Below are 26,737 nucleotides of genomic sequence, written 5' to 3'. Positions count from 1 at the left end.
GCACGCCCAGAGCTCCAGGGGCTTGATGCAAGGAGCGTTTTTTGATCTGGAAGCTGAGATGCCCTTGGCCACAGAGTCTTTCTGTGAGACCAGAGACAGCATGGAGCACCAGCTGTGGTGGGGCTCACGCCGCCTGCTGCCCAGCTTGACCCTTTGAGTGCCCACAAGTAAATACCCAAGCAAACCTCCAGAGTGCCCCTTCCCCGGCCCCATCCTTCCTCATGGATGTACACACATGTGCACAGGAAGATACTCTCAGGTCCCAAACCGAAACCTCCTGCAGGCATTGGGATAACAGGGAAGGCCCACTTTTGGCACAAAGTGACTTGATTTATGTTTGCTTTAAGACAAAGTGTCAAGGAGGTGGGGGTATGGCTTTGAAAAAGTGCCCTCCAGACCTACTTCTGATACCCACTTGGTTCCTGGGACTTCAGCTATGCAGGAATAGCCTGGAGTGGTGAGAAGCCAGAGCCCCTGACCACCGGATGGGGCCACTGAGCAATGAACATGTCCTGGGCCAGGACACCACTGACCTGGACTTGCACTCTGTCCTCCAGGAGCAGCCTGAATCTGCAAGCCTTGCACTCCAACCTGGAGGGGACCAATCTGGTAAATACTGCACGGACACCAGCAAGAGCACTGTGGTGTGACAGGGATGTGATTTGGGCTGTCCCAAGTGTTACCTCCACAGAGCAGGCCCTGGACCGGTCAGAAACACCACCTGTGACACTTCTGAGTGACTTCCCATGATGGAGATGGCCGGCGCTGAAGCCAGCAGCACCCAGGCAAGCAGCACCGTCCGTGTGCGGCACTCCAACAGCCCCACCTTGTCCCAAATGACCGTCTCCAAGATGGAACTGGAAAAAGGAGAAAAAAATGTTCCCTCCTCCTTCCTCTTCCCAATGTTTTGCACTTCCTGGTACCCACACGTCCTCTGCTCGCTGATGTGTGGGGGAAAGGAGTGCCCACGGCTTCACCACACATGCCGTTCAGGTCCTAACAAGGGGGCACGCACACCCCAGGCGCGTGGTGCTGTGGCCACACCCTTCAGAGCAGAGCTGGAGAACCTCGTGTGGCTTCTCTGACAAAGAAAGCTCTCAGCACAGACCAGGCCCTGGACGATGTTCCCGCCCACAACATTTCTCCCAGAGGGAGACTCCCGTGTGAGGAGAACAGGTTTTGTTCTTACACTTTTCCTAAATGTTCGGCAAAATGAACGGAAGCTTGCATCTTTGCCCAGGTGCTACCCGCAGAGAGACGTGTGTCAGATCCAGAGGCATCACCCTGCAGGACGTTCCCCGGCAGCCGGAGAAGGCCCCGGGGAGGGTACCGCCCACACCCGCTCCTCCAGCTTCCCCATGTGATGATTCCAGGAGGACGAGGGGATATCCTTCCAGAACGCCACTTCTCACCAATAAAGCAGCGGAAACTGAAGGCAGGAACCACCTGCCTCCTACAGGGTGACCTCCCATCTCATTCCTGAAGAGAGGGTGTGAAGGTCAAATTACACCATCGAAAAATAATCAGTGTGATCAATAACCAATACTGTGCCGTTCACTTCCTGATTTGAACTGACCTATGAGCTTGACCTCACCACGGGTACCCAGCTACACAAACCCAGGCGTCACCTGGCTGTTTCACAGCGGCTCCTGAACTGCCCAAGATAAGGAAAAACAATTTGTTCTCAGATAACTCAACTTGTTGAAGGCTTGATTTGTTTGTCCAGTCCTCTCTCTACAGACCACATAAGTATACACGTGCCTTCCCCAGCTAGAACATCACAGACCCAAAATCTGTAGCCTGCGTGCTTTTGGCCCCGACGCAGGGACCCAGCCAGCAGCTGGAGCTTTCTGGGTGCAGAAGCCCAAGCTCAGGGAGGCAGCATGCTCTTAAAATTTGCCAAGTGACAGCTAAAGAACAACACTGCTCGGAAGGAGGGGGCGGCATGCTGTCAGAGGCCCCATGTGGACCAGGGTCCCGAAGGGCCCTGCAGCGTTCTGACAGTCGGCTGAGCACAAGACAGGAAGGAGAGGGCACGAGGGAGCTGCAGGTGCCTCCCAGCTTCCGCCCTCCACCTGGAAATTCAAGATAATCTCGTAACCCTGAAGACTGCAGTCTTTACACACAAACCATCTTTATGTATTTAATTGGCCCTCTCTGGGGGATGTTTTTTTGAAACTCGGTCTTTGAAGGCCTTTCATTATGGTATTGAGATAAAGGGAGAAAGAGCAGGGTTTCTAGAGAGAACAGAGCAGATAAAAAGAGAAGCAGGAGATGAAAGGAGCAGGGAATGACAAAGGAGGAAGAGCCGTGAAGGACGCCCACTCTGAGGCTCAGACACGGCCTTTGGTGTTTTCCACCATGCTAGATTCTCCGAGTCAGTTCATTAACTTAACAAGAGAAAAATCACAAACCTCTTTCTTTCTGGGGACTATATTATCAAATTTTAAATCTTCCCAAATGCTGAACAATGGAAGAAGTGTTTTTTGCAGAGAGAGTTGAACTGCTGAGTTCAAATTAGAGAAATAAAAGCCTGCTGGGGGTGAGAGGGGAAGCAGGCAGGCAGCAAGCCCAGAGCAGTCACTGTCCACACCGTCCTGCGGCGAGTGCCTGCCAGACCCCCAAGGGAGAGCCCTGAACCGGACACACGCTAGTGTAAGGACACAGCCAGTGCTCACAACCACTGCCCATGTACTCTTCATCACATCCTGCGTTTAAATGTTTCTGTGGTTTGGAAGCACACAGAATGTCAGAGTGGTACGCATTCCTAAACACTGAAGTCTGGTAAGAATACTGGAGTGCATGCGTAAGGTTCATTCAGTGAGAATGGGGTCACCCACAAACCTGGAGTTCAGCAGAGCCATGTGCACAGAAATACAACTAGAAAAGCACCGTGATGTTCCCCCATCCCCCACGGTCCTCCCAACAACCGTGAAAGTTCAATTTTCAGTTCTCCTGATTTGACTGAGGAAGGAGCAGATCCAGACTGGAGAGGGGGCCCAGGGAGTGAGGGGACACACCGAGCCCAGTTCCCCTGACACGGGAGTGCTGGCCCTTCATTCCACCACATACCGCTGAAGAGCACAGGCACCAAAATGACCCTGCGCCCTGGCAGCATGTCCTCTAGGGGCTGTGCCCCCAGTCTAGGCTCCTGACAAAGACAGTTCTCCATAAAGTCTTCTGAATCAATAACATATAAAACCAAAGTAAATCCTAATTTTCTTGAGACTTTAAAGGTCTCGGGTGGCCCTCATCTCTGCTAGTGGGAGAAGTGGGGCAGCGGCCATCTCTCTGCACTGGGGCTCCCAGCGCAAAACGCAGCCATCATCACCTAGACTTTGCGGCATCATGGAAACTCCCCTCTTGTAAGAAACCTGTCTAGGGTGAGGGTTTCCTCTGTGGATAAGGTTAAGGGGATGCTGTGTTCTGAGGAGTGGTTCTGGCCTTTGATTAGGGAGACCTCAGGATTCTTCCCTGAGAAGCCATGAGTGAGGTCTGATTGAGCCTGACTACAGTTCCCCATTAATAATCCAAGCACCCTCAGGAGCGGCTCTGTGTAGAGCAGCAGAACAGAAGAAATTGGACACCCACCCAAGAATGCTTTAGGATACTTTTTCTGCTATTTCTAAATAAATTCTCACCCAGAATCTTAAGCCGTTAGTCCTAAAAACAAACCAAGTAACCGGTCTTTTTCTATTGTCTTGCGAAAAGTGATGACTCACCAAAAGAAAGAGGGAAAAGGTATGTTTTGTATTTGAAATCTAGGGTGAAGCAGACACCGTTGAGGGTACAACGTGGGGCTTTAGAGTGAGCACGAGAGAGTTATCACCAGGCCATGGGACAGAGAGCGGATTTGGGGAATAGAGCCCAAAAGCCTCGGGCAGCATATGATGACTTCCTAAGGCTCAGTGACCACATCCGTAAAGCGGAGATAATGATGCTTATTTTGGAAGATATTTTGTATATTAAGTGAGATGAGACAGGCAGCTAGCTCAGTGACCAGAACACAGAGTGTTGGCCTCTTTCTCCCCTTTTCTAACCCCCCACAGCAGGGCTTTCACGTCCTAGAAGGAAAATATGCTGAAACATAGAGAAGAGGGATGTATGCCCATCTGGAGGGTATATCCACCTGTACCCGTGAGAGCAACCATACTGGCACATGTCAGTTATGATCTTATATTCATCACAAGAAGACACCAAGCAAGCATCGTCGTCATGGACGCTGCCGAGCATCCATAAACAGGAAAGCGAGTCCCCATGTCAGGTGATTAACAGAGTCCTTTGAAGCTGGCCGCCCAGACTCTGAGGCAAGAGGACAGAAATGGTGAGTGAAGGGAGGAGTTAAGATGGCGGAAGAGTAGGGGTCCCCTTTTTCAGCCGGTCCCCTGAGTCGAGTTGGATAGGTAACAGACCAGCCTGAACATCCACGGAATCAGCCTGAGACACAGGAAGATACATCTGGATCTCTACAAATGAACATCTCCAGTGCTGAGTATTGAGGTACGAAGTGGGGAGCCGTGAAACCCGCACAGATATCGGAAGATAAATGGAAGGGGGAGGGAGCCGCCACGTTTGGGCGCCGGGAAGCGGTAGCCACCTGCACGGGGGAGCGGGCGGACTCGCGGACCGGCACCGGTGAGAGAGCAGACTGAGACCGTGAGCCGGTGCGCGCGCCACCAGACTGAGGGCTGGAGCTTCGGAGCGCGCGGGGGCGGCTGGCGGTATTAGAAACACAAAGGACGGAGACGCGCCAGCCCTGGAAGCGAGGGCCGGGACCGGGTGTGGGGTGCACATCCCAGGATGCTGCAGGGTTGAGCAGCACCAACAGAAACAGACTTAAAGTGGCCAGAACATCAGTGGAGAAAGGTCCGCGATCCCTCTGTTCTGAGACAGAGGCTGAGATTCGGCCACTGTGCTCTGACTCTCAGAAGAGGCACAACAAACCGTCAGCAAAAGCTGCCAGAGAACAAAAGCCTGGAAATACCGGCTCACAGTGTGCCCATCCCCAACCCCCCTCGCAGGGGACACGGAGACTCTACCCAAACAGGGTTGCCTGAGTATCGGCGTGGCAGGCCCCGATGGTCAAAATGATGAGTAGAATTGAAAAAACTATTAACGAAAAGGTTACTGAGAATATAGAATCCCTAAGGACAGAAATGAGAGCGAATCTGACAGAAATTAAAAATTCTATGAGCCAAATGCAGGCAAAACTAGAGGCTCTGACGGCCAGGGTCGCAGAAGCAGAGGAACGGGTTAGTGAATTGGAGGATGGGTTAATAGAGGAAAAAATGAAAATAGAAGATGGTCTTAAAAAAATCCACGCCCACGAATGTAGGTTACGGGAGATTACTGACTCCATGAAACGATCCAATGTTAGAATCATCGGCATCCCCGAGGGGGTGGAGAAAAACAGAGGTCTAGAAGAGATATTTGAACAAATCGTAGCTGAAAACTTCCCTAATCTAGCGAGGGAAACAAACACTCGTGTCCAAGAGGCAGAGAGGATCCCTCCCAAGCTCAACCATGACAAACCTACGCCACATCACGTCATTGTGCAATTCACAAATATTAGATCCAAGGATACAGTATTGAAAGCGGCCAGGGCAAAGAAATTTCTCACGCACCAAGGCAATTATGTCAGACCTGTCAGACCTGTCTACACAGACCTGAAATGAGAGAAAGGGTTGGGGGGGGGGCATTTTTAAAGCTCTTTCAGAGAAAAACATGCAGCCAAGGATCCTTTATCCAGCAAGGCTGTCATTCAGAATGGATGGAGAAATAAACACCTTCCAGAATCGCCAGTGACTAACCAATTTCGTAACCACGAAACCAGCCCTACAAGAGATATTAAGGGGGGTTCTATAAAGGTAAAAAGGCCCCAAGAGAGACACGGAACAGAAAGTTACAATCTATAGATACAAAGACTTTACTGCCAACATGGCATCATTAAAATCATATCTCTCAGTATTCAGTCTCAATGTGAATGGCTTAAATGCTCCCATAAAATACCACAGGGTTGCAGATTGGATAAAAAGACATGACCCATCCATTTGCTGTCTACAAGAGGCTCATTTTGAACCTAAAGATACATCCAGACTGAGAGTAAAGGGATGGAATACCATCTTTCATGCCAATGGACCTCAAAAGAGAGCTGGGGTAGCAATTCTCATATCAGACAGATTGGATTTTAAACTAAAGATTATAGTTAGAGATACAGAAGGGCACTATATTATCCTTAAAGGATGTATCCAACAAGTGGATATGACAATTATAAATATATATGCCCCCAACAGGGGAGCAACAAGATACACAAGCCAACTCTTAACCACAATAAAGAGACATATAAATAAAAATACGTTAATAGGGGACCTCAACACTCCACTATCAGCAATAGACAGAGCACCGGAGCAGAAAACCAACATAGAAACAAGGGCTTTGAATGCCATACTCGATGAGTTGGACCTCATAGATATATATAGAACACTACACCCCAGAATCAAAGAATACTCATTCTATTCTAATGCCCATGGAACATTCTCAAGAATAGACCATGTTCTGGGTCACAAAACGTCTCAACCGATACCAAAAGACTGAAATTATTCCCTGCATATTCTCAGACCACAACACTCTTAAATTGGAACTCAACCACAAAGAAAAACTTGGAAGAAACTCAAACACTTGGAGACTACGAACCATCCTGCTCAAGAATGATTCGATAAACCAGGAAATCAAAAATCAATTTATACAATTTATGGAGACTCAACAAGAATTGAAAAACTACAATGGTCCGAACACTCAGGGCAGAAAGGAGTCCTTAGGGGGGACATGAATAGCCATCCAACCTCACCCAAAAGAATAGAAAAAATCTAAAATGTGAGTTTTTTATATCCTCAATTCTCAAGAAGCGGAACAGCAATCGAGGATAGCCTAACTCCACGACGAAAGCAGTTGATCAAGATTAGAGAACTAACTGAATTCATGAGAAACTCGGAGTAGTGTACAGATCAAACAGGAATCTAGAAGCTGAGTTCTTGAAAGAAGAATACAAATTGAATAGACCTCGTGGCAGCACTTATCCAAAGCAATGTGAGAAAGACCCAAATTATAAAATTCAAATGAATGAAATGGAGAGGTCACAACTCAACACCAATGAAATTTGGAAGGAGATTTTTGAAACTTTTATCAACAGCTTTATGCCAGCAAAATTGCCAAGCAATCCGGAGATGGAGCGGCCTTCCTGAAACCTAGTAACCAATAAGACTGAAACAGGAAGAAATTGATTTTTTAAACAGCCACATTATTATGAAGAGATTGAAATAAAGTGATAAAAAAAAAACTTCCAAAAACAAAACCCAGGGCTCGGTTAGTTTTCCTGGAATTACATAAACATTCAAAGAAACATGAAATAATACCTTTATTCTCCTAAAGCTATTTCAAAAAATAAACAGAAGGAAAGCTACCAAATTCATTCTATGAGGCCAATATTACTCTTTGATCCCCAAAACCAGGCAAAAGACCCCATCAAAAGGAGAATTACAGACCGATTTCCCAATGAATATGGGACGCCAAAATCCTCAACAAGATCCTGGCTAATAGAATCCAAAAGTACATTAAAAGGATTATCCATCATGACCAAGTGGATTCATCCTGTATGCAAGGGTGGTTCAACAATTAAAAAATTGATCGGAAGTTTTAGATTTTATCCAGAAGGAAAAAGCTAAAAATCATATGATTCTTTCAATAGATGCAGAAAAAAGTGACAGATTTGACAAAAATACAGCAGACCTTCCCTGATTAAAACCCTTCAGAGTGTAGGGATAGAGGTACATTCCTCAATCTCATAAAAACTATCTATGAAAAGCCTACAGCAAATATCATTCAATGGGGAAGTTTGGAAAGCCTTTCCTTTGGGCATCAGGAACCTGGCCATGATGCCCACTGCCATCATTATTCAACATAGTACTAGAAGTCCCCGCAACAGCAATTGACAACAAAAGGGATAAAAGGTAGATCCAAACCATAAAAGAAGAAGTCAAACCGGTTCTCTTTCGCAGATGACATGATACTATATGGAAAACCCAAAAAGAACTATGCCCAAACTATTAGGAAGTTATAGAGCAATTCAATGTATGGATACAAAATCAACAGCCGTTCTTCAGAAATCTGTGCCGCATTTCTATACAACGAATACTGGCACTTAATAAAAGAGAAATTAGGGGAATCATCCCATTTTGTTATGGGCTTAGCACCAAAAACCATACGTTACCTTGGGAATAACTTCAACCAAAGATGTAAAGGATCTATAATTTCAAAGGGCAAATCATAAAATAACTCTTGAAAGATGGCCAGAGGAAGACACAAAAAAGAAGAAAATATTCTATGCTCATGGATCGAAGAATTTCAACATACAAAGCAGATGTCCATGCGGCCTGAGCAATTTATACTTTCAATGCTATCCCGAATAAATACTCAATGACTTCTTTTTCAAAGAACTGGAACAGAAATTGTGCCTTTGGAATTTGTGTGAATCTTCAGAAAGGCCCCCCAAATTTCAAGGAACGTTGAAAAGGAAAACAAAGGTGGGGGTGTCATTAATGTTTGGATTTTTTGTTTCTTAAAATACAAAAGCTGTGATCACAAAGACAGCATGAATGGCACAAAAATACACAGACAGACTAATGGAATGGAAAATAGATAACCTGAAATGGACTCTGTTCTGTGGGCAAAATTCAATCTTTGACAAAGGGGAAAATAATTCAGTTGGAGTGTGGAAAAAGATGGCAGTCTCTTATTACTGAACATGGTGTTGGGAAAATTGATAGCCAAGTATGTAAAAAGAATGAACTTGATCACTATTCACACCATATACAAAAGATAATCTTAAATGGATGAAAGACCTCGATGTGAGACAGGAATCCATCAAAATCCTAGAGGATAATATAGGCAGCAACTCTCACGTACATCGGCCAAAGCAACATTTTTCATGACACATCTCCAAAGGCAAGAGAAACAAAGACATAAAATGAACTGTGGGACTTCATCAAGATAAAGTGCTTCTGCACAGCTAAGAAACAGTCAAAAAAAACTAAGAGGCAGCCTGATTTGAATGTATAGTATATTTAAATGACGCTTCATAGATAAAAGACTGGTATCCAAGACTTACAAAAAGAACTTCTCAAACTCAATACATGAGAAACAAATAAACAAATCATAAAATGTGGTAGAGATATGAACAGATACTTTCTTCCAATGAAGACATACAAAAATATACAGTCAGACACATGAAAAATGTTCAAAATCATTGACAAAGCGGAGGAAAATCAAACCAAAACCACACTGAGATATACCACCTTTACGCCAGTTAGGAATGGCAAAAATGGACAAGGGGCAAGAAACAACAACTGTTGGAGATGATGGGAGAAAGCGGATCCCTTCCTGTACATTGTTGGTGGGTACGCAAGTTGGTACAGCCACTTGGAAAACAGTGTGGAGGTCCCCTTTAAAAAGTTAAAAATTGAGTTGCTCTCCTATGATCCAGCCATTCCACTACTGGTATTTACCCCAAAGATACAGACGAGTGTTAGGCGGCCATATAGCACCCCAATGTTCATAGCAGCATTGTCCACAATAGCTAAATTGTGGAAGGAGCATGATGCCTCTTCAACAGATGACTGGTATTAAGAAGGCGTGGTCCATACATACAATTGGAATATTACTCCAGCTACCAAAAAGAATGATTTCTCAAATATCTGTCACATAACATGGACAACACTGGAAGATAATGCTAAGTGAAATAAGTCAAACGAGAACGAAATTATCATATGCTTTCTGTCATCTTATGGAACATAAGAACTAGGAAGATCGGTAGGAGAAGAAAGGGATAAAGAAAGGGGAGTAGATCCAGAAGGGGGTAACATGGGAGACTATGGACTCTAGGAAACAAACTGAGGGCATCAGGAGGGAGGGTGGTGGGAAATGGACAGACTGGTGATGGGTAGTAAGGAGGGCACGTATTGCATGGTGCACTGGGTGTTATACGCAACTAATGAATCATCGAACCTTACATCAAAAAGCAGGGATGTACTGTATGGCGACTAACATAATATAATAAAAAAAACATTAAAAAATAATAATAAATAAATAAATATTGAAAAGAAAAAAAAAAAGAAATGGTGAGTGGGCGCCAGCTTCCAGCTCATCTCCATCCCCCAGCGAGCACTCCGGGACAGTCATCGGCCGTGCTGACACACACGGTGGCCGGTCACCACAGTCCCCCAGCCACACAAAGGGCCATGGCCTGACAGTCTCCCTGACACCAAGAAAAGCGAGACGGTGAGAAATTTGGACAAGGCACTCCAAGCACCTACCCAGACCGTCTTCATCTCTGACTCCATGTCTCAGAGCAGCAAACACTAAAATGGCCTACTGTGTAAAATGGCATTTTCTGCAAAATGATGGTGTTCTGCTTTTAAAAACATTTTTTACATTAAGGAAATGAAAAGCAGGTCACATGTTAATCGACTGCATGTTTAAAATATGCTTGAAAGAGATGATCCGAAATGTATTTTGAGGTCATTGTATTCCCACTAGACATTGCTGGACTCTCCCCAGTACACGGACGTACGTGTACGTGTGCATTTCTCAGGGTTCATGGGCACGTCCAATATATGCTGTTCACGTGTGCGATCCACATTGAAGCTAAACCCATGGCTCAGTACCGGCTACGTTTTGTTGATGTTGTTGTTGTTGTTGTTGTGTTTTAAGATTTTATTTCTTTATTTTAGAGAGAGAAAGAGAGCACAAGTGGGGGGAGGGGCAGGGGGAGAGGAGAGAGAATCTCAAGCAGGCTCCCCGTTGCGGCACTCGATCTCATGACCCTGAGATCATGACCTGAGCCAAAATCAAGAGTCGGACGCTCAGATGACTGAGCCACCCGGGCGCCCCAGTACTGGCTATGTTTGAGAAGAGTAATAATAACAACAAAAGGCTAGCACTTCTTACACATCTCCGCAACTCCGCGAGGTAGGTAATGATCGCCGCTGTGCTGCTGAGAACACCGCGCACACACAGCCCGCTGCACAAAATCCCACCCAGTGTCGCACTGGCAGCAAGCGCAGGGACTTGACCCAGGCAGAGCCCATGCCCCTGATCACTGCACTGCAGATGCCCTGAAACGCATCACAGACTGTCCGTATATTTCCTCATGACCGTGGGGGAGAACGGCTCACAGCCGCACTTGTCAGGCTTGCAGATCTTTCTCTCTGCAGCTCGCCTCTGTCCCCCTGAGGACCTCCCCTGACATGCCCTCCATGTGCACTTACTCCCTCTCTGTGCACGTTCGCACCACACAGCCCTCCGCGCCTGCATGCTGAGCGTACCCCTCACTGGAATAACCAAAGCGCTGACGACACCCTCCCGACCAGCACTAGCCATCTTGGTAAATGCTTGTCCTGTTTTCCATTTTTGCTCACTTTCGTTTTGGTTTTTAGCATTTGCACCCGGTCTTGTTTGCTCTCAGCTGAAAATGTAGGCCACCCCCAGTGTCCCGGTGCGACTCCCTGGCCACGACACACAGCCTGTCATCACACCCCTGCCAGCGCTGTGTGGGGAGTCTCCTGCTGGGTGAATGTGTCCACACTGAAGGGACAGGAGGGTGCTGAACGAGAAACACCAGCGGCCAAGCACCACTTGTTAACGAAAGGTGGCGAGAAAAACGAGCCGATGGCTGATTGCCACGCACCTCCTGAAGACAAGGAGCAAGCCCGTCGGCTCCTCACCCTCCCTACGGCCCACGTGAAGCAGAGTGTGAGCTTCAGAGCCAGGTCTGACGGGTGGGCCACCTGGGAAGCCCTGCACGCTGGTAGGTGGGCCGGGCACTTCCTTCCATCCTCAGAACTCCCTCCCAAGAGTCAGCCTGTGCTGCGCCCTTCCTCCTCGTGTGGCCTGTCATCCGCTTCCCCACACACACCACAATGGCCTCTCCGCTCAGCTAGGGATGTAAAGAGGGCCTTCGTGTCCCTGTCGGTGTGAGTGGAATGCGGACATCCGCATCAGCAAGGGGACCAGCTCCACATCTTGTTTCCTGTCTGCGCACAACACGGGTCCTCGGGCAGGTGGAGACCGAGAAGAACACACAGCTCTGAGCCAGGGAGTTGCAGCCAACACTGGCTGGACCCGCCGTGGCCTCGGAAGGACCCTGAGTATTCACCTTAGAGGCCGTGAGGTCAGCCTGCAGCACTGTCTGCTACATAAAACAAGTTATACAGAAGCAATTCCTAGTGTGCAGGGAAACCGTGAGCACCAACGTGCATTCAGGACGATCGGGAAAACCCACTTGGACCCGTAAACGTTCTGTCTAGTCAGCCCCTGCACTCGGCCCAGGGGCACCGCACCATTCTGTTACTGGAAGCAGAATGTCCACGACAATCCACCTCCATGTCTAGTAACAGCAGGAACGTCCATAAGTGGCGGCCGACGGGATGTGCGAATACCTGTGAAGCATTTGGGGAAAGGGGTGTCTGGTTCTAAAGAAGCCAAAGGATAAAATGTGGGACTCCCGGCCAAGAGCAGCCTGCAGTGCTGCTGAGCCAGGAGCAGGAAGCATTTCGATCCCGAGGGGAGGGGGGTGTTCGGTGCCACGAGGCAAGCGAAAGGCTCGTCCCCATTCTGTTCCATCTGGGAAGGCCAGCAGCAGCTGCCATTCATGTGGCGTTCTAGAACTCTCTTACTGCAGTCAGCAGTGTCAGCCCACTGATCTCCACAAGGACTTGCCTTGGCGTGCATCTAGCCCCGTTACTTGGCAGTACTGACGACGGTCTTCATGCTTGAGGAGTTCAGACAGAACCACACTCACTCCAATGGCCTGTGTGCATTTTGGTTTTGCTTTATTCTGTGTCTCTGTCGAAGGTCTCGGAGGCCCTCTGCCCTGAGTTTTGGTTGGTTTCTAATGTTTTACCAAAGGTGTTTATCCACCTGCCTTTTGTCTTGAAACGTGAGCGTCACGGAGCGCTCTGTGGCGAGCACCGCATCCAGAGCAGCCGGGAGAGGCGGTAGCCCTGCTGCCCGGCGCTCTGCTTCTGGTCTGTGACGATGCCTCAGAGGACGAACGCAGCGCCGAGAAACATTCTGTCTGCAGCAGTGCTCCTGCACGTTGTAATTCAAATAAAAGTGACTTCTTCCCATAGCTTTTACTCATAGACCACCTAACACCCCCAGAACCCTACAAAATCACAAGAAAGTTTAACTCAAGAAGGGAGAGATGAAAGAGGGAGAGAAAGAAGAGGGGTTTCCAAAATGAGAGGTCCAGAATCCATTTGTAATTATCTGCCCACCTGAGTCCAAAGGCTTGTATTTGATAAGACAGGTAATACACAAGCCTGTAGCATGGATTATTTCAAGGAATAAAAGCCTGATTGGCTCCATGACCTACATAGCTTTTAGTGAGGTTTAACACTAAATTACAGCCCATAAGTGGGTCCCCCTCCCCACCTGCCTGCTTCTCTCGGAAATGCACGGTGTTCTGTGCCATCTGGGAAGCTCCTGGGTTTCCCGGGCCCCGACTGCTCTTCTGTGGGTACATCTAAGTCTCCTGAGGAGGGAGGCCCTGTCGTGGCAGAGATGAAGCTTCCCTGAAGCAGAGACGGTCCCACTCCAGGGTGTTCTAAAGCACATGCTTGCCTCCTGAGGTGGTTTTCCCATTAACGCTCAACACCACCTCAATGAGCCTTTAACATTTCCAGTTTTAAAAGGGAGGAGGTCTATCTGGCTTCATGCTTTAGAATTAAAAAGCAAAATCTCTAGTTCGTATGAGAAAAAAATGCAAGCTTTTAACAGTGTCCAAAGTTAAGAAATCTACCTTTTAATCGTAAGGAGAGTATATAGTTTATCGGTTTTTCTTGATACCCAAGCATCTTCTAAAAGGCACATTTTGATTCTCAAACACATATAAAGAATGACTCTGGTTTGCCCCCTAAATGACAAGTAAGTCGTAGTTTTCATTTCTGTTCCCGTGTTTGCAGTAAGTCTTCCATATAAATTAAAGGTTCACTCTGGTGTCAGCTAAGTGCATCGCAGCTGAGGAAGACAGTCTGTCTTCTGCCTCTCTTCTGCTTGGAGAATCAGTCATGCGATTGTCTGCCACCGGCTCTTGAAAGCACGCTGCAACTTCAGAAACGTGTCTAGATGAGTAGATGAGCCACTGGAGGGGTGCCACACAACAGGACAGGGAGGCGGGCTGGAGTGGAGAACTGGGGGAGGATCTGGCGAGGGGGAAGACTCCTGGGGAGGAAAAGAAGGCGGGGAGAAGCCCAACGCTGAAGGGACACAGAGCTTGGCTCCTTCCAGGTCCTTCCATGTGACTCACTCACCTTACTGAGAACTGGGATGCGGGTATCCACTGAATGAACCCTGCCTCGCTTCCACCATAACACGGGGGTTGCTGGTATCTGGCGCTAGTTATCACATCATCATCTTCCCAGCTCTCCTCAGCACACTATTAGACACCATGGTTGAGGTGACTCAATCGTTACACACATGAACGGTGAACTGGTGTCGACTAGTCTAGACCGTCTCGGCCCATCTGCTCAGTTCCAGCTGTGTGTAAGCTTTGAGGCTGCTGATGGGGCCGTGTGTGGTAGGTGGGCACAGAGGCCTGAGCCCCAAGCCCCCTGGTGCTCCTGGGAGGACGGCAGCTTCCCGGACATAACACCGAGCACCAGGCCTGGGCAGATGGACAGCAGGAGGGCCCACTGACTGTGGCCAGAAACAACATCCTGGAAGTCCTTAAAAATCACAGAAAATAGGAGATCTTTACCCCCAAAGACATATATTTCCTACTTATTCTGCTCCTCAAGAGACAATGGTGAAAACGCAGTGTGCAGAGTAAGACTGATTCTCTCAGAATGGAGTTCTTAGAGGAACAGGCACGGACTATGTAGTTTCTCGTATCACAGCTCTGAAGAGCTGAGGAAAAATAAAGCTTTAAAAATCGATCATATTTTCTCTTCTAACTACAGGACTATTTTCTCTTCATTTCAGACAGATCAACATTTAGAAGTAGCTGCTAACTCTTTGGCCTTCACATGTTTGTCCTGGTGTCAATGATCTGGAAACCAATTCTGAAATGTAGCAGGGGAGCTCTTTGTTCAAAGGAAATCTGCCAAGAATGCTTCAGGAAGGTGGACGGGCCCCGTCCGCACTGTGAATGACGTCGCTAGTCCATTTGTTTGAGGCCATATCTCCTTTTAGCTCAGCAACCCTCAGCCCACAATACTGCAAGCTCATTGTGACTACTCTTTCTACTTCTATACAGAGAAAATGTTTGTCTTGGAAGGGGTTTTCATTTAATTAAGACCCCTCATTTCTCCTTTGATGGCAAAACCCACCAGTAAGGAGGGGTGCTTTGGAGCCAAGGAGAGGTTACAAGCAAATGCAGACTTGGAAAGAAAATGGGGTTGAGGGTTCTTACCAAACAGGAGACGACGGTCAGTGTTCAGTCACACGAAGGGTTTTGTAGAGTTTGGGCTGCTAAGTGCATGCACCGCACACGCCAGTGTTGGGAGTGACTCGTGCTCTAGGACCATGTGTTTGCAGGGCTGGTGAGGGCTGCACCCTCATCTGTACACGCGGCTGGCCCTCTGGCTGGGGGAGCGTCACAAGAGGATAGTTTGTGAACAGAATGGATTCCCCACTACGAATATACACGATGCTCGTTGCATTTACAAAACCACCTTTCTGAAAATGTAGGTATATGACTGTTTGAATGATTACAGGCTTATCCAGGTGTTCTTTACCATTATGAGTCACTCTTACTGGTTTATGGCTCCTTTTAATTGCCTTTTCACATTCCTTAGAGCAAAGCGGTGACGGTACTCTCCTGTGATGTCTAGATTCGGCTCACCTATAGAGACCCTCCTTCCCTGTCGCCATGCATCTATTCCTTATTGGTACTGGTCAAACGGGTCTCTCTGCTTTATGAGTCTTGTCAAAGACCCCAGCTTTTTGTTTGTTTTCTTGACGTTTTCATTATTTCTTTATCTCTTTCTTGTTTTCTGCCCTTTCCTACATTAGTTCCTTCTTCATACTGTCTTCTGCTTGCTCTGTCAGTCTTTTTATTATTTAATACATCATAAAATGTTTCGTGCACATGAACGGGAATAAAATAACCTAATAAAGAGCCTGTCCTCACCGCTGTTTCATGTAAGATGTGAAAGGCTGTGTTAGAGACCCTCCCTGTCCACATCTCTCTCTTTGCCTCACCCCAGAGGATTCAAATGTCCTCCCGTGGTGGTCAGCGCCCTGTATGCCCCATTCCACGTGGATCGCATGCGTGAGTTCTCCTAAACAGCCGACGGTGCAGTTTTCCTGTCACCTTCGCACAGCCTCAGACTCTGCGTGTTCTATACGACCTCACTTTATCTGCTCAATACGTTTGTGAGACGCAGACATGTTGACACGTGTGCCTCCAGTCTGTTGGCCTTGGGTACGTGTAACGTTGAATCGCGTCCTGGCTGATGGATGTGGAGGCCGGTCATTTCCATTGGTTTGCGTTGCCACAGAGGCAGCGAGGACGGTCACAGACAGAGCCCTGACGTCTGGAGCACAGACATAGGATCTGGAGCACGTAACTGCAGGTGGAGAGCCGTGATAGAGAACACTCACTTCATCAATTATTTTTGTTGCCAAAACCGCTTCCAAAATGGTTGCATCAGCTGTGTCTAAGAATTTCCAATTTGCGCTCGGTTCTGGCCAATACTGGGGATTGTCAGATTCTTTCATTTTTGCCATCTTCTAGTTAATGAAACAACCTCTTATGATTTTAACTTCCATTTCCCTGACTTCTAGTGAGGCTGGGCGGACTTCATTTCTTACTGATTTATGAGGGCTCTTTGTGCTCTGGGCCTCGAAGTCCAGCTGCCACTCTGTCCCATTGGCCCTCTCGGGTCTCTCCGTTCCCCCCCAATCATCATTCACTCTCGGCAGCCTCTCCACCAGGTTCCCACCATGTGTGCACGTCCGACTGAAGAGAATGAAAATCCTGGGAAGGACAAGTATCGAGTCTGTGACTGTACATGCTCTCCACGTGCACATCTCCCTCTCCCCACCCCACAGCGTGACTCTGCCTGGAACTTGGTGGTGGGCCTCAGCTGGACCGCGGAAGGAAGGAATGACCGCAATTTCCAGGTGCACAGGGCGGGTTCTCAAACAAGAGAAGACAGGCCAGTGAGTGGAGGTTGACTGCAAGCAGAGGGACTGATGAAGGAGGAATAGGAAGAAGGAAGCCGAAGCTCAGCTTGACCTGCTACACTAAGCAACTTGGTGTCAAACGTCCGTGTGATGCTGAGCCCGTCGCTAGCTCCTCCGCAGACGGCCATCGAGTCCGGCGGTCACCCTGGTGATCCTGGTGTTCCAAACCATGATCTCTTCTCATTCTCTTTCAAGGAATTATAAAACTGTGTTAGATTTTTTTTTTAATTTTGCTTTTTTGCTTTGGTTTTGACATACAGCTCAATACAACAGGAGATTCTTGCCTGGAAATAAATCCATAGTTGTTTTCATGACAGCGAATTATGTGCCAACGAGTGACATTTAAATGCTGAATTTTAATGCCTTGTCAGAAGAAGTGAAATGTATTTTTTAAAAATTTAATACATGAGAGAACAATGAGGAGAGTTCTTCTTGTAGGACACAAGAATGGTAAACAGAAAGTGAACATATTTTTTCCTTGATGTATATATTTACATTGAAAAGGAAAATTGCACAATTACATCCCATTTTCCTTTCCTTCTTCATAAGGAAGGCTCCCCGACGGCAGTGCAAGCAGCTGTCAGTGAGAACGGCAACCGTATCACCAAACAGCAGTCTTCATGTATTAAACATATAACCCATTCTACTTCAAATGTGCCTACCTAGGTAGAATGATTTTAAGGGATTCTGAAAAAGCTCCCTTCCCAAAAACCACTTGGTTAAAAGTTCAAGAGACCAGCAAGATGAGAGGTTATTTCCTTAGGGTAAGACATAAACTCCCAACCCCTCCAGGGTGTTATTCAGTATTGAGCCTTTCACGACCAGAGCGAAAAACCTACAACATCCAAAGAAAATTTGAGAAAGAGAGTAGACAGCACTGATGGAAAAAATTACATGGTGCTGTTGGAAACAAGTATTGGATGAGGGACTCCAAAGTGACGTGGCACATACAGTGTGTGCACATATTTGCACGTGTGTGCACACGTATATGACCGTGCGTGCACAGACGTGTACACACGTGTGCATCTGTGTGTGTTTGCACCTGGATGTGTGGGTGTGCACGTGCTCACATGTGTGTGCATGGGTGTGTGCATGTGTGAGTGCACGCGTGTACACGGGTTGATGGGAGTGGAGGTGGTGACAGACCACTGAGTTGCAGCCATACTGCCTTCATACTAAGGCTTGTTATAGGACAAACATCAGCAAGGCGGTCCAGAATCAAAAGTCCCCAACTTTAAGTTCATACTGGCTGGGTTGACGTGGACCTTCCCCCGTAGGTGGGCACGGGCCAGCTGCATGAGCCCTCAGATGCAGTTACAGGAGGAGGCCAGAGACACAGCAAAGGGCCAAAGAGGACCAGCCCCTCCAGGCTCAGGGTTGTCTCCATTCTTAGTGAAGACACAGACTCCCATGTCGTGCTCCATGGCCCTTGTCAGAACCATTGGAATGGGCCCATGGATCTGCATTTTCCAAGTTCCAAGGGTAAGTTTTCCCAGTCTGAGGAAACCAACAGCCCCAGGAAAGAGAGGTAATGGGTCAGGAGGCAGACGGCCCTGGGAAAGCAACCCTAGGGCAGAGCTGAGCTAGAAGGCTCAGCCATCCAGCCACAGCACTTGTGTCCTATTGTCTGTGACGCACCAGAGCTGACCCTCAGCCAAAGCCTGCAGCTGGCTGGGACGCAGCAAGGTGTATACCTGTACCATTCGGCTGGTGTGATCTCCTGGCTCCAAAAAGATGCCCCTTGTCTCCAAGAGCACGCACCAGAAACACAGGAGCGGTAAAAGTTCATCTCAAGGCTCACGGGCAGTCAGAAAGATCAGATGGTCTGCAGGGTGCATGCCAGGAGCACGCACTGAGCAAGATAGTAAAGAAGAGTACCACCTCTGCCTCCCTCAGGGGTGCTGCCCTTGTCTGCCTCCAGAGTCAGGCCGTGGCTGGGAGGAGCCAAGATGAAGCCAGGGGTGCCCAGTCACACGAAAGATCAGACCCAGAAGGGGGCTCAGCATGGGGCAATATCAAAGTCAAAAACTGTGATCATTCTGCCACCTGAAAGTGCTTTTCTTCTGTTTCTCTCTCCCTCCCAGGGCCCCTGAAAGAAAAGATAAGGACTCAGAGTGAAGGGTGGGGAGGGGGCAGCAAGGGTCCTTCGGGAGTCAGTCTGTGTATCTGAGCAACAAGCACGGCCCAGAGTAGCTTCCCCAGTCCTGCTCTGAAGCAGGGTTCTAACCCTTATAAAGGACAACTCAGACTTATGCCCATACTTCATACCCTCCAGCTGGGTAATGATTTCCCCAAAGAACCATCATTAAACTCTGTAATAATTGCAGGCCTGACCCCGAGAACCAGACCCTCACACGCATCATGGGAAGTTTGGAGGCAAGTCTACCCCTGAGCTTTGTGGACCACGCGTCTCCAATGTGCTGACCGAGGGAGGCAAGAAACAGAGAAGAGGTTCCAGCTGTCAGCTGCCTGGGAGGTGAGTAGCAGAGAACTGGCTGGCATTAGCCATCAGGGCGAGCCTGAGGGGATGTATAAAAATCATTGCCAGAAATCTCCAGAACAGTGTGCCTCAGAAAAGCCAACAATTCTCCCCATGAAGTTTCTTTGCAAACTAGACTATAAAACCCCACTTCACACCTACATCTCCAGCCTTACTGGGGCATGACTTCCAAGCCACTAACAGAAAGAAAGAAATGCAATTTGCCATCAAAAGCACAAGCTAATTGACGGGTACAACCGTGAGCCTGTCCATCACTTTGACGTGCCCTCTGCGACTAAGCAGCAAACAGCCACCAGCAGCAGAAGTGACCGTCTCCAGACAGAACCCCACACCCGCCAGACATCTCCCAGCTTCTGTGGGAGGTGCCAGGTGGCTCCCAAGGAACCTGTGCAGCCTGCTTCAGGACTAGCCCGAGGGAATAAACTTAGAACTGGGGGAGGGGGGATTGAAGAGCAAGACAGATGTCACAGGGCAGGACTGGGTGATCAAGGGCAGCACTAAGCATCATAGGGCAGGGCTGGGTGACTTAGGACAGGATTTTGTGACCTAGGGCAGGACTGGGTGGATCTAGACTGTCCACACTACTAGATGAAGAAACTGAGCCTCAAAGAGGTTCAGGAATCCCTTACCCCTCACACCCATCTCTGGAAGACAGTTTGGTGGTTTCTTATAAAAGTAAACCCGCACTTATCATATGAACCAGAAATGTACCCCTTGGTATTTATCCAAAAGAGCTGAAAACATGTCTACACAAAAAACTTCACAGAGATGTTTACAGCAGCTTTATTCACAACTGCCAAAACGCGGAAGCAAGTAAGATGTCCTTTAAGTAGGTGAACGGATAAACGAGTGGGCGTCCCTCCAGACAATGCAATATTACTCAGCACTAAAAAGAAATGAGCTATGAAGCCATGAAAATGGAGGCAGATGGAGGAACCTTAAATGCATATTACTAAGTGAAAGATGCCAGTCTGAAGAGGCCTTATGTACTGTGTGATTCCAACTCCACGACACTCTGGATAGAGCAGAACTATGGAGACAGTAAAAAGACCAGCAGCTGGAGGATTGAGGGGAGGGATGAGCTGGGGGAGCACAGAGGACTTTTAGGGCAGTGAAATTACTCTGTATGACCCTATAATGATGGACACATGTCAGTGTACCTTTGTGCAAACCCATGGAGTGTACAAAACAAAAAGTTAACCTTAATGTAAACTACGGACACTAGTTAATTATATCATATCAATATTGATTCATTAATTGCATCAAATACACCATATCAATGCAAGATGTTAATAATAGGGAAATCTTTGTAGAGGTGGGGAGTAAGGGAGTATATTCAAACTATCAATACAATACTTTCTGCTCAACCTTTCTGTGAATCTAAATCTGCTCTAAAAAATAAAATCTATTAATAAAAAAACTTATTTGCCTTTATGTTTAACCACTTCCACAAAGTACCGCCTGTGTTGTCTCACACTCACTGTGAACACTAGAGCCACAGTCTAGCCCGTGTGTGACTGAGCTGCGATGCCAACTGGGTCCCCAGCTTCACGGGGTCTTTCATGCATTGCTTGGAAGGGAGGGGTCACTGAACCCCTACATTTCACTGACCTTTCTTTGAACAGGTCAACCTGTCTGAAATCCGTGTATTGCCACCCAGGAGGTTGCCCTCCATGGCCCTGCTGACCCTCCCCTAGACCCACCCTCACCACCTCTCACGGCATCTCGAGCTGCTTCTGAACTCAAGTCCCAGCAGAACCCAGGTGGGAGGCACAGAAAAAGAGAGAGAGTGCGAAGCCCTCAAAGAACAGCAGGATCTTGCCAATTTATATCAACAGACCTGGGGAGCACATGTAGGGATCATTCTTAAGGGTGTGAGATCAAGGTGGAATGAACGGAAATTGAACCAGGCTGAATTTATTGATATGGGCCACTAAGCAGAGATTCTCCAACCAATGTTTTAGATTGAAGGGCTGGAAACGGCTTTAATAGTTTCCACCAATGGTTGACATAAACAGGTACCCAAAGGGGGTGTCTCTATGAAATGAAGTGGGAATGCCAGAACTTCCTTGTCATATCACAGAGGCAAGTGTCCAAAGGCTTCTGGAGATTGGGACACTGGAGTAGATCATCATGTAAGACCTGCTAATGACCTCAGGAGGGTCCAGACAATGTGTCCTTCACCGAGACTGTGGAAGATGAGCTCCCAGGAGCGTCCCAGCATCCTGAAAGAGCTCTGTGGTGAAGTTCCCTGCAGGTGAGAAACTACAGAGGCAGTGCTACCATCACTCTGGGATCCCTGAATGCAGTGGGGATGATGGGATCTTGAGGCAGCAGGGGCCAAGAGGTGGCACTTAAGAGCCAAGAAAGATGGAAGTGGTCACCATAAAGCAGTAATCAGAAGCATGTGGCCACAGACACCTTTGTTACTGATTAGGTGACCAGAGTGCCCTACAACTGGGAGAGATGAAAGGCCTCCTAGAGTCTTTGGGACCTGCATAAGCAGGAAAGTTCTAGATCTACTGAATTGAGGTCTGGCTTGAGTCACCAAAACAGGGTCACAGCTCTTCAAACAACTTCCAGAGTTGGCAATTTCCATCTCACAGGCCAGAGCCCCAAGAAGAAAAGTGGAGGGTGGGGGCAGGTCCCCTGAAGGCTACACAAGCTGAAAATTTATGCTGTTATTCTTTCTCCTAGCCTTCCCAGAGGAGTCTATGGCCTTCTGCCAGGATGACTGTGCACCAGGGAAAAGGAAATAATGAGATTTTTCAGTGGTTACTCTGAACTGACACTAATACCAGGGAACCCAAAATGTGACTATGGTCCACCAGTCAGAGCAGGGGCTTACAGGAATCAGGTGATCAATTCATCCTGTGGTTACTTCCCCAGTTCCGGAATGCATAGTTGGAACAGACATATTCGGCAGCTGGCAGAATCCCCATACCTGTTCCCTAACTTGCGGAGCCAGGGTTATTCCGGTGGGAAAGGCCCTAGGACTGCCTCTATTTACAAAACCATATACCATATACAGAAAGCAATTCTGTATCCCTGGAGGGGGTGATCAGTGGGAGATAAGTGCCACCATCAAGGACCTGAAGGCTGCAGGGGTGACTGATACCACACCCCATTCAACTCACCTAGCTGGCCTGTGCACAAGACAGGTGGATGATGGAAAAGGACAGTGGATTATCATGAAATTAGCCGGTGGTGACCTCAGCTGCTGCTACTGCAAATGTGTTCTCTCTGATAGAGACAGTTAATTCAGCCATGGGACCCATGGTACAGCTACTAGTCTGGGGAGTGCTTTCCCAGCACCCGTAGTAAAGATCATCAGAAGCAGTTTGCTCTCACCTGGCAAAGCCAGCAATACATCTTCACTGTGCTCTATCATACATCTACCAACCCTCCAGCCCCCTGTCATTATCTGGTCCTCGGGGGCCTCAATTAGCTCTCCTTTCCACACGACATCATGCGCGGGACACGGGTACATTCGCAACAGCAGGCTGATTGGACCTAATGAGCAGGAAGCAGCAACTACCTACACATATGGGTAAGGCACCCGCACACCAAAGGATGTCAGTGGCAGACACGGATGCTGGCTGCAGCCTTCGAATGGCCCCTATTGGTGAATTACAGAGCAGACCCTTGGGATCTTGGAGCAAATACATGACATCCTCTGCAGATAACTACTCCCCTTTCAAGAAACTGCTCTTGGCCTCCTACTATACCTTAGTCCAGCATGAACGCTTGACCAGGGTCCTCCCAGCTACTACACAACGTGGTTCTTATGAACTAGATGTAGGACCACACGCGTTTTGCAGCTCACACACATCGCTGTCCCTCTGCCCACTCACTCTGACCTGCAGCCTCTGTCAGCAACTGCCCTGCTCGCCCAAGGCTCCATCAGTCTCTCCAGCTTCTGGGAACTATGTGTATTCAGCTCCCTGATGAAGGGCCAGTTTTGACCTCATCACCAAGGTCAAGGCCACGAGAACAGTCATGGACTCCTGTCCATTCCTGTCCTTGATCTCTCACCTCATACCCATCACCCCTCCCCACTGCCTGTCCTGCAGATTCAGGCCCCAGGCCAAAAACAGCAGCCTGGAGGAGACACTATCTCCCACAACTATATACGACCAGATCCCTGTAACTGACCTTGTATGTGATCTCCCAGCAGTTCTGCTCCCCTGACTGAACCCGGGGACAGCTGGGTGTCCCAGGGAGAAAGGGCGCCACAGTCCGATGACTTCAAGTGCATGAATAAACATAATTCTTTTTTTTTTTAAAGATTTTATTTGAGAGAGAGAGAGAGAGAAAGAGAGAGAGCACAAGCAGGGGGAGGAGCAGAGGGAGAAGCAGACTCCCCACTGAGTAGGGAGCCCGATGCGGGGCTCAATCCCAGGACCCTGACCCTGAGATCATGCCCTGAGTCCAAGGCAGAGGCTTAACCATCTGAGCCCCCCAGGCACCCCTGAATTAACACAATTCTTTACTGCAGAACTTTCTGGTCTTAACCGGCCAGTGCACAGTATGAATATTCAAAAGGAGGAAGAGAGCAAGTACTGTTTCCCAAACTTATTGGACCACAGACCTTTTTTCCTTTATGGAGCCACAGATGAGCCCTGTAGGATTTGATGTAGAAAGAATGTAGGGGCTTTCGTGGTCCCTCACTTCTGGGCCTGGGCCCCCAGCAGGGCCATTGCAGTACTGACCACAAGACATGCAATTGCACTCCAAGGACTTCACCCTCGACGCTCACCCAACACCACGGTGTCCTGTTTGCAAGGTGGCCTCCTGTCTGGGCTCCAAGGGCACAAGGAAACAGGGCTTCACCCCAGCAGTAGGAACAGGTCACAGTAAGGCTAAGCATGCTGATTCCCTCCATAATATTAATTACATATATGATAATTACATATAATAACTTTAAAATTATTTTAATTTTAAAAATTACCGTCTTAGCACCCCTATGAAGTAAACAGTAACAAATTTCCTATGACAAAACGGTGTCACAAAAACTTGCGTAATGACAGTATTTAGAGGCAAAGTGATATTCTGGAGGCTGATCTGCCCCGGGGTTGGGTGTGGTCGGGCGGGCTTGAACGGGCTGCCCAGAGGCCGCCTGGTGCCCGGCAAGGCCACTCCACGCATCTCTCGGACTCTCTGAAGCAGGCACAGAACTGCTGTGGTTCCTGGACGTGCAGTAGCAAGCCAGTCCCACGTCTAACACACAAAGGAAACTCCCACCAGAACCTTCCATGAGCAAGCCTGCCTGCTCCCAGCCGACTTCTCTCTATTGCAACACTGGCAAATTCCGATCTTTTCTAATCCCTCACTACCTAAGAGGCCCACTGATGTCTAAGGGGCGCTCGGTGCATAGCAGCCTCTAGAAATCTCTGTTTGGGCCACTGGCCACTGGCCCGGTCCCAGGACACAGTTTTGGCCCAAGCCTGCCTACCTGTGCGGGACAGCTTCTGCAAGGTGGCTGTCAGGTGCTGCAGACCCACCGGCGACACTTCATAGCGGTATATGTCTATCGCTGGAACCTTCTGGCACCTTCCAAACACTCCATCTGTGAGAAAAGGGAAGCAGAGAAGAAAGAGAAAGTGACATTTCATTTTCAGAGAGAGGAAAGGTATTAAACACATCCTGGCAATATATTCTAATTATGCACCGTGGTGAGGCTTTGGAACACGGCTTTAGAAAGTCATCAAAACGCTATCAGAATTCAGAAGCACTTGGAAAGTAATGGTTTATTTAAATAAAAGAGCATCATGGAAAACACAATTGCAAAGGTATAGAGAAAAGGACGTGAATTCAGAGTGGTTTGCGTTTTCTATTCTGTTTCGCATCCCTTCCTCCCTCGCCTTCCCCACCTCTCACTTTTTATAATTCCCTGCCCCCGGCTTTCGCCTTTCTGATGCGAAGCTTTGCTTCTGACAGTCCCATGACAAAAAAAAAAAAAAAAAAAATCAATAACATTCAGGGCCAGTTTTCCGGATGAGAAACAGAACACCCAGGAAATATAAATATTAATTTGCAGAAGCCATGAGGACTGTGGAAGTGTGTGCCATGCGGGTGCCGTCTGGGAGGGGCTGGCAAACGGGGGCAGACCCGGGAATGGCAAGAGGCTGGTTTCAAGGAGAGCTTTCCGCAATGTGGCAAAGGAGAGGTGCTCCCGGACAGGAGACATTGGCAGGGACCAATTTATCTAGCTCTGTTCCATTTGTCTAAAATGACAGCCTCTGCTCATCATCTTTTCAAACCACACCTTCTAATTAATTTAGGCCCCAATTAGTCTTTATTCGGCAAATTGTTCACTTTGAAATAAGCTTCCTGTAGGGGGTTCAAACACCCAAATTACGGTCTTTCGTACACACAAAAGACTAATTCAAGGGCCAGTGCATCACACGCGGGGCGGCCGTCTGCAGTTTCAGGCCCGGATGGAAGGGGAAACGCTTCTTTATTGTTCACGACGGTCTCATTGCACCAAGTGTAGCTGAAGAAAGCCATTCAAATGCAACAAGTTTAATTAGCAGAAACACATTTGCCCAATGCCGGGCTGACTCAGTAATTACTAGTCTGATATTACATATGTGCTTAAGACGGACGGTGCTGTGTGATTAGCAGAAAATCATCTGAAATATGGAAAGGATATCGTGAATTTCTATGGGACTCTGCAAAGCTCACAGAATCTGGGAAGACAACCTGCACAGCTGCTCCCCGCAGGCAGACAATGGCCGTGGAGAGAAGTCAACCCTTCTGCCGGTCATCTCCACCACACTGGGCTCTGTGGCACGGCCCCTCTGTCTGAGTGACTCACTTAAATTAACACAATGGCCACATTCGGCCGGAGTGATTCCCAGCGACAGCTCTCTTGGAGGGAGGGTCTTGTCCCCCTGCCACCACCCAGTGAGACAGGCAATCTGCTCCACAGAAACACAGACAGCAAGTGTCCCTGTTCTTCTGATTTTCTTTTGTGCAAAGAACGCTGTG

At 48.1% G+C, this 26,737-nt stretch overlaps 1 protein-coding gene across 1 annotated transcript in view; it reads right to left on the bottom strand.

Annotated features, from left to right (window-relative positions):
• Positions 1-26,737, bottom strand: part of PTPRN2 (protein tyrosine phosphatase receptor type N2) — a 796,662-nt gene that overhangs the window by 593,613 nt on the left and 176,312 nt on the right. The window contains exon 3 of the mRNA XM_040644526.1: positions 25,200-25,313. Coding sequence (XP_040500460.1) covers positions 25,200-25,313 — 114 coding nt within the window. The remainder of the gene's footprint in view (positions 1-25,199; positions 25,314-26,737) is intronic.

The sequence above is a fragment of the Ursus maritimus genome, unplaced genomic scaffold, assembly GCF_017311325.1.
Source record: "Ursus maritimus isolate PB19 unplaced genomic scaffold, ASM1731132v1 scaffold_3, whole genome shotgun sequence".
Classification (NCBI taxonomy): Eukaryota; Metazoa; Chordata; class Mammalia; order Carnivora; family Ursidae; genus Ursus; species Ursus maritimus.
This window is presented reverse-complemented; position numbering and strand designations above follow the sequence as displayed.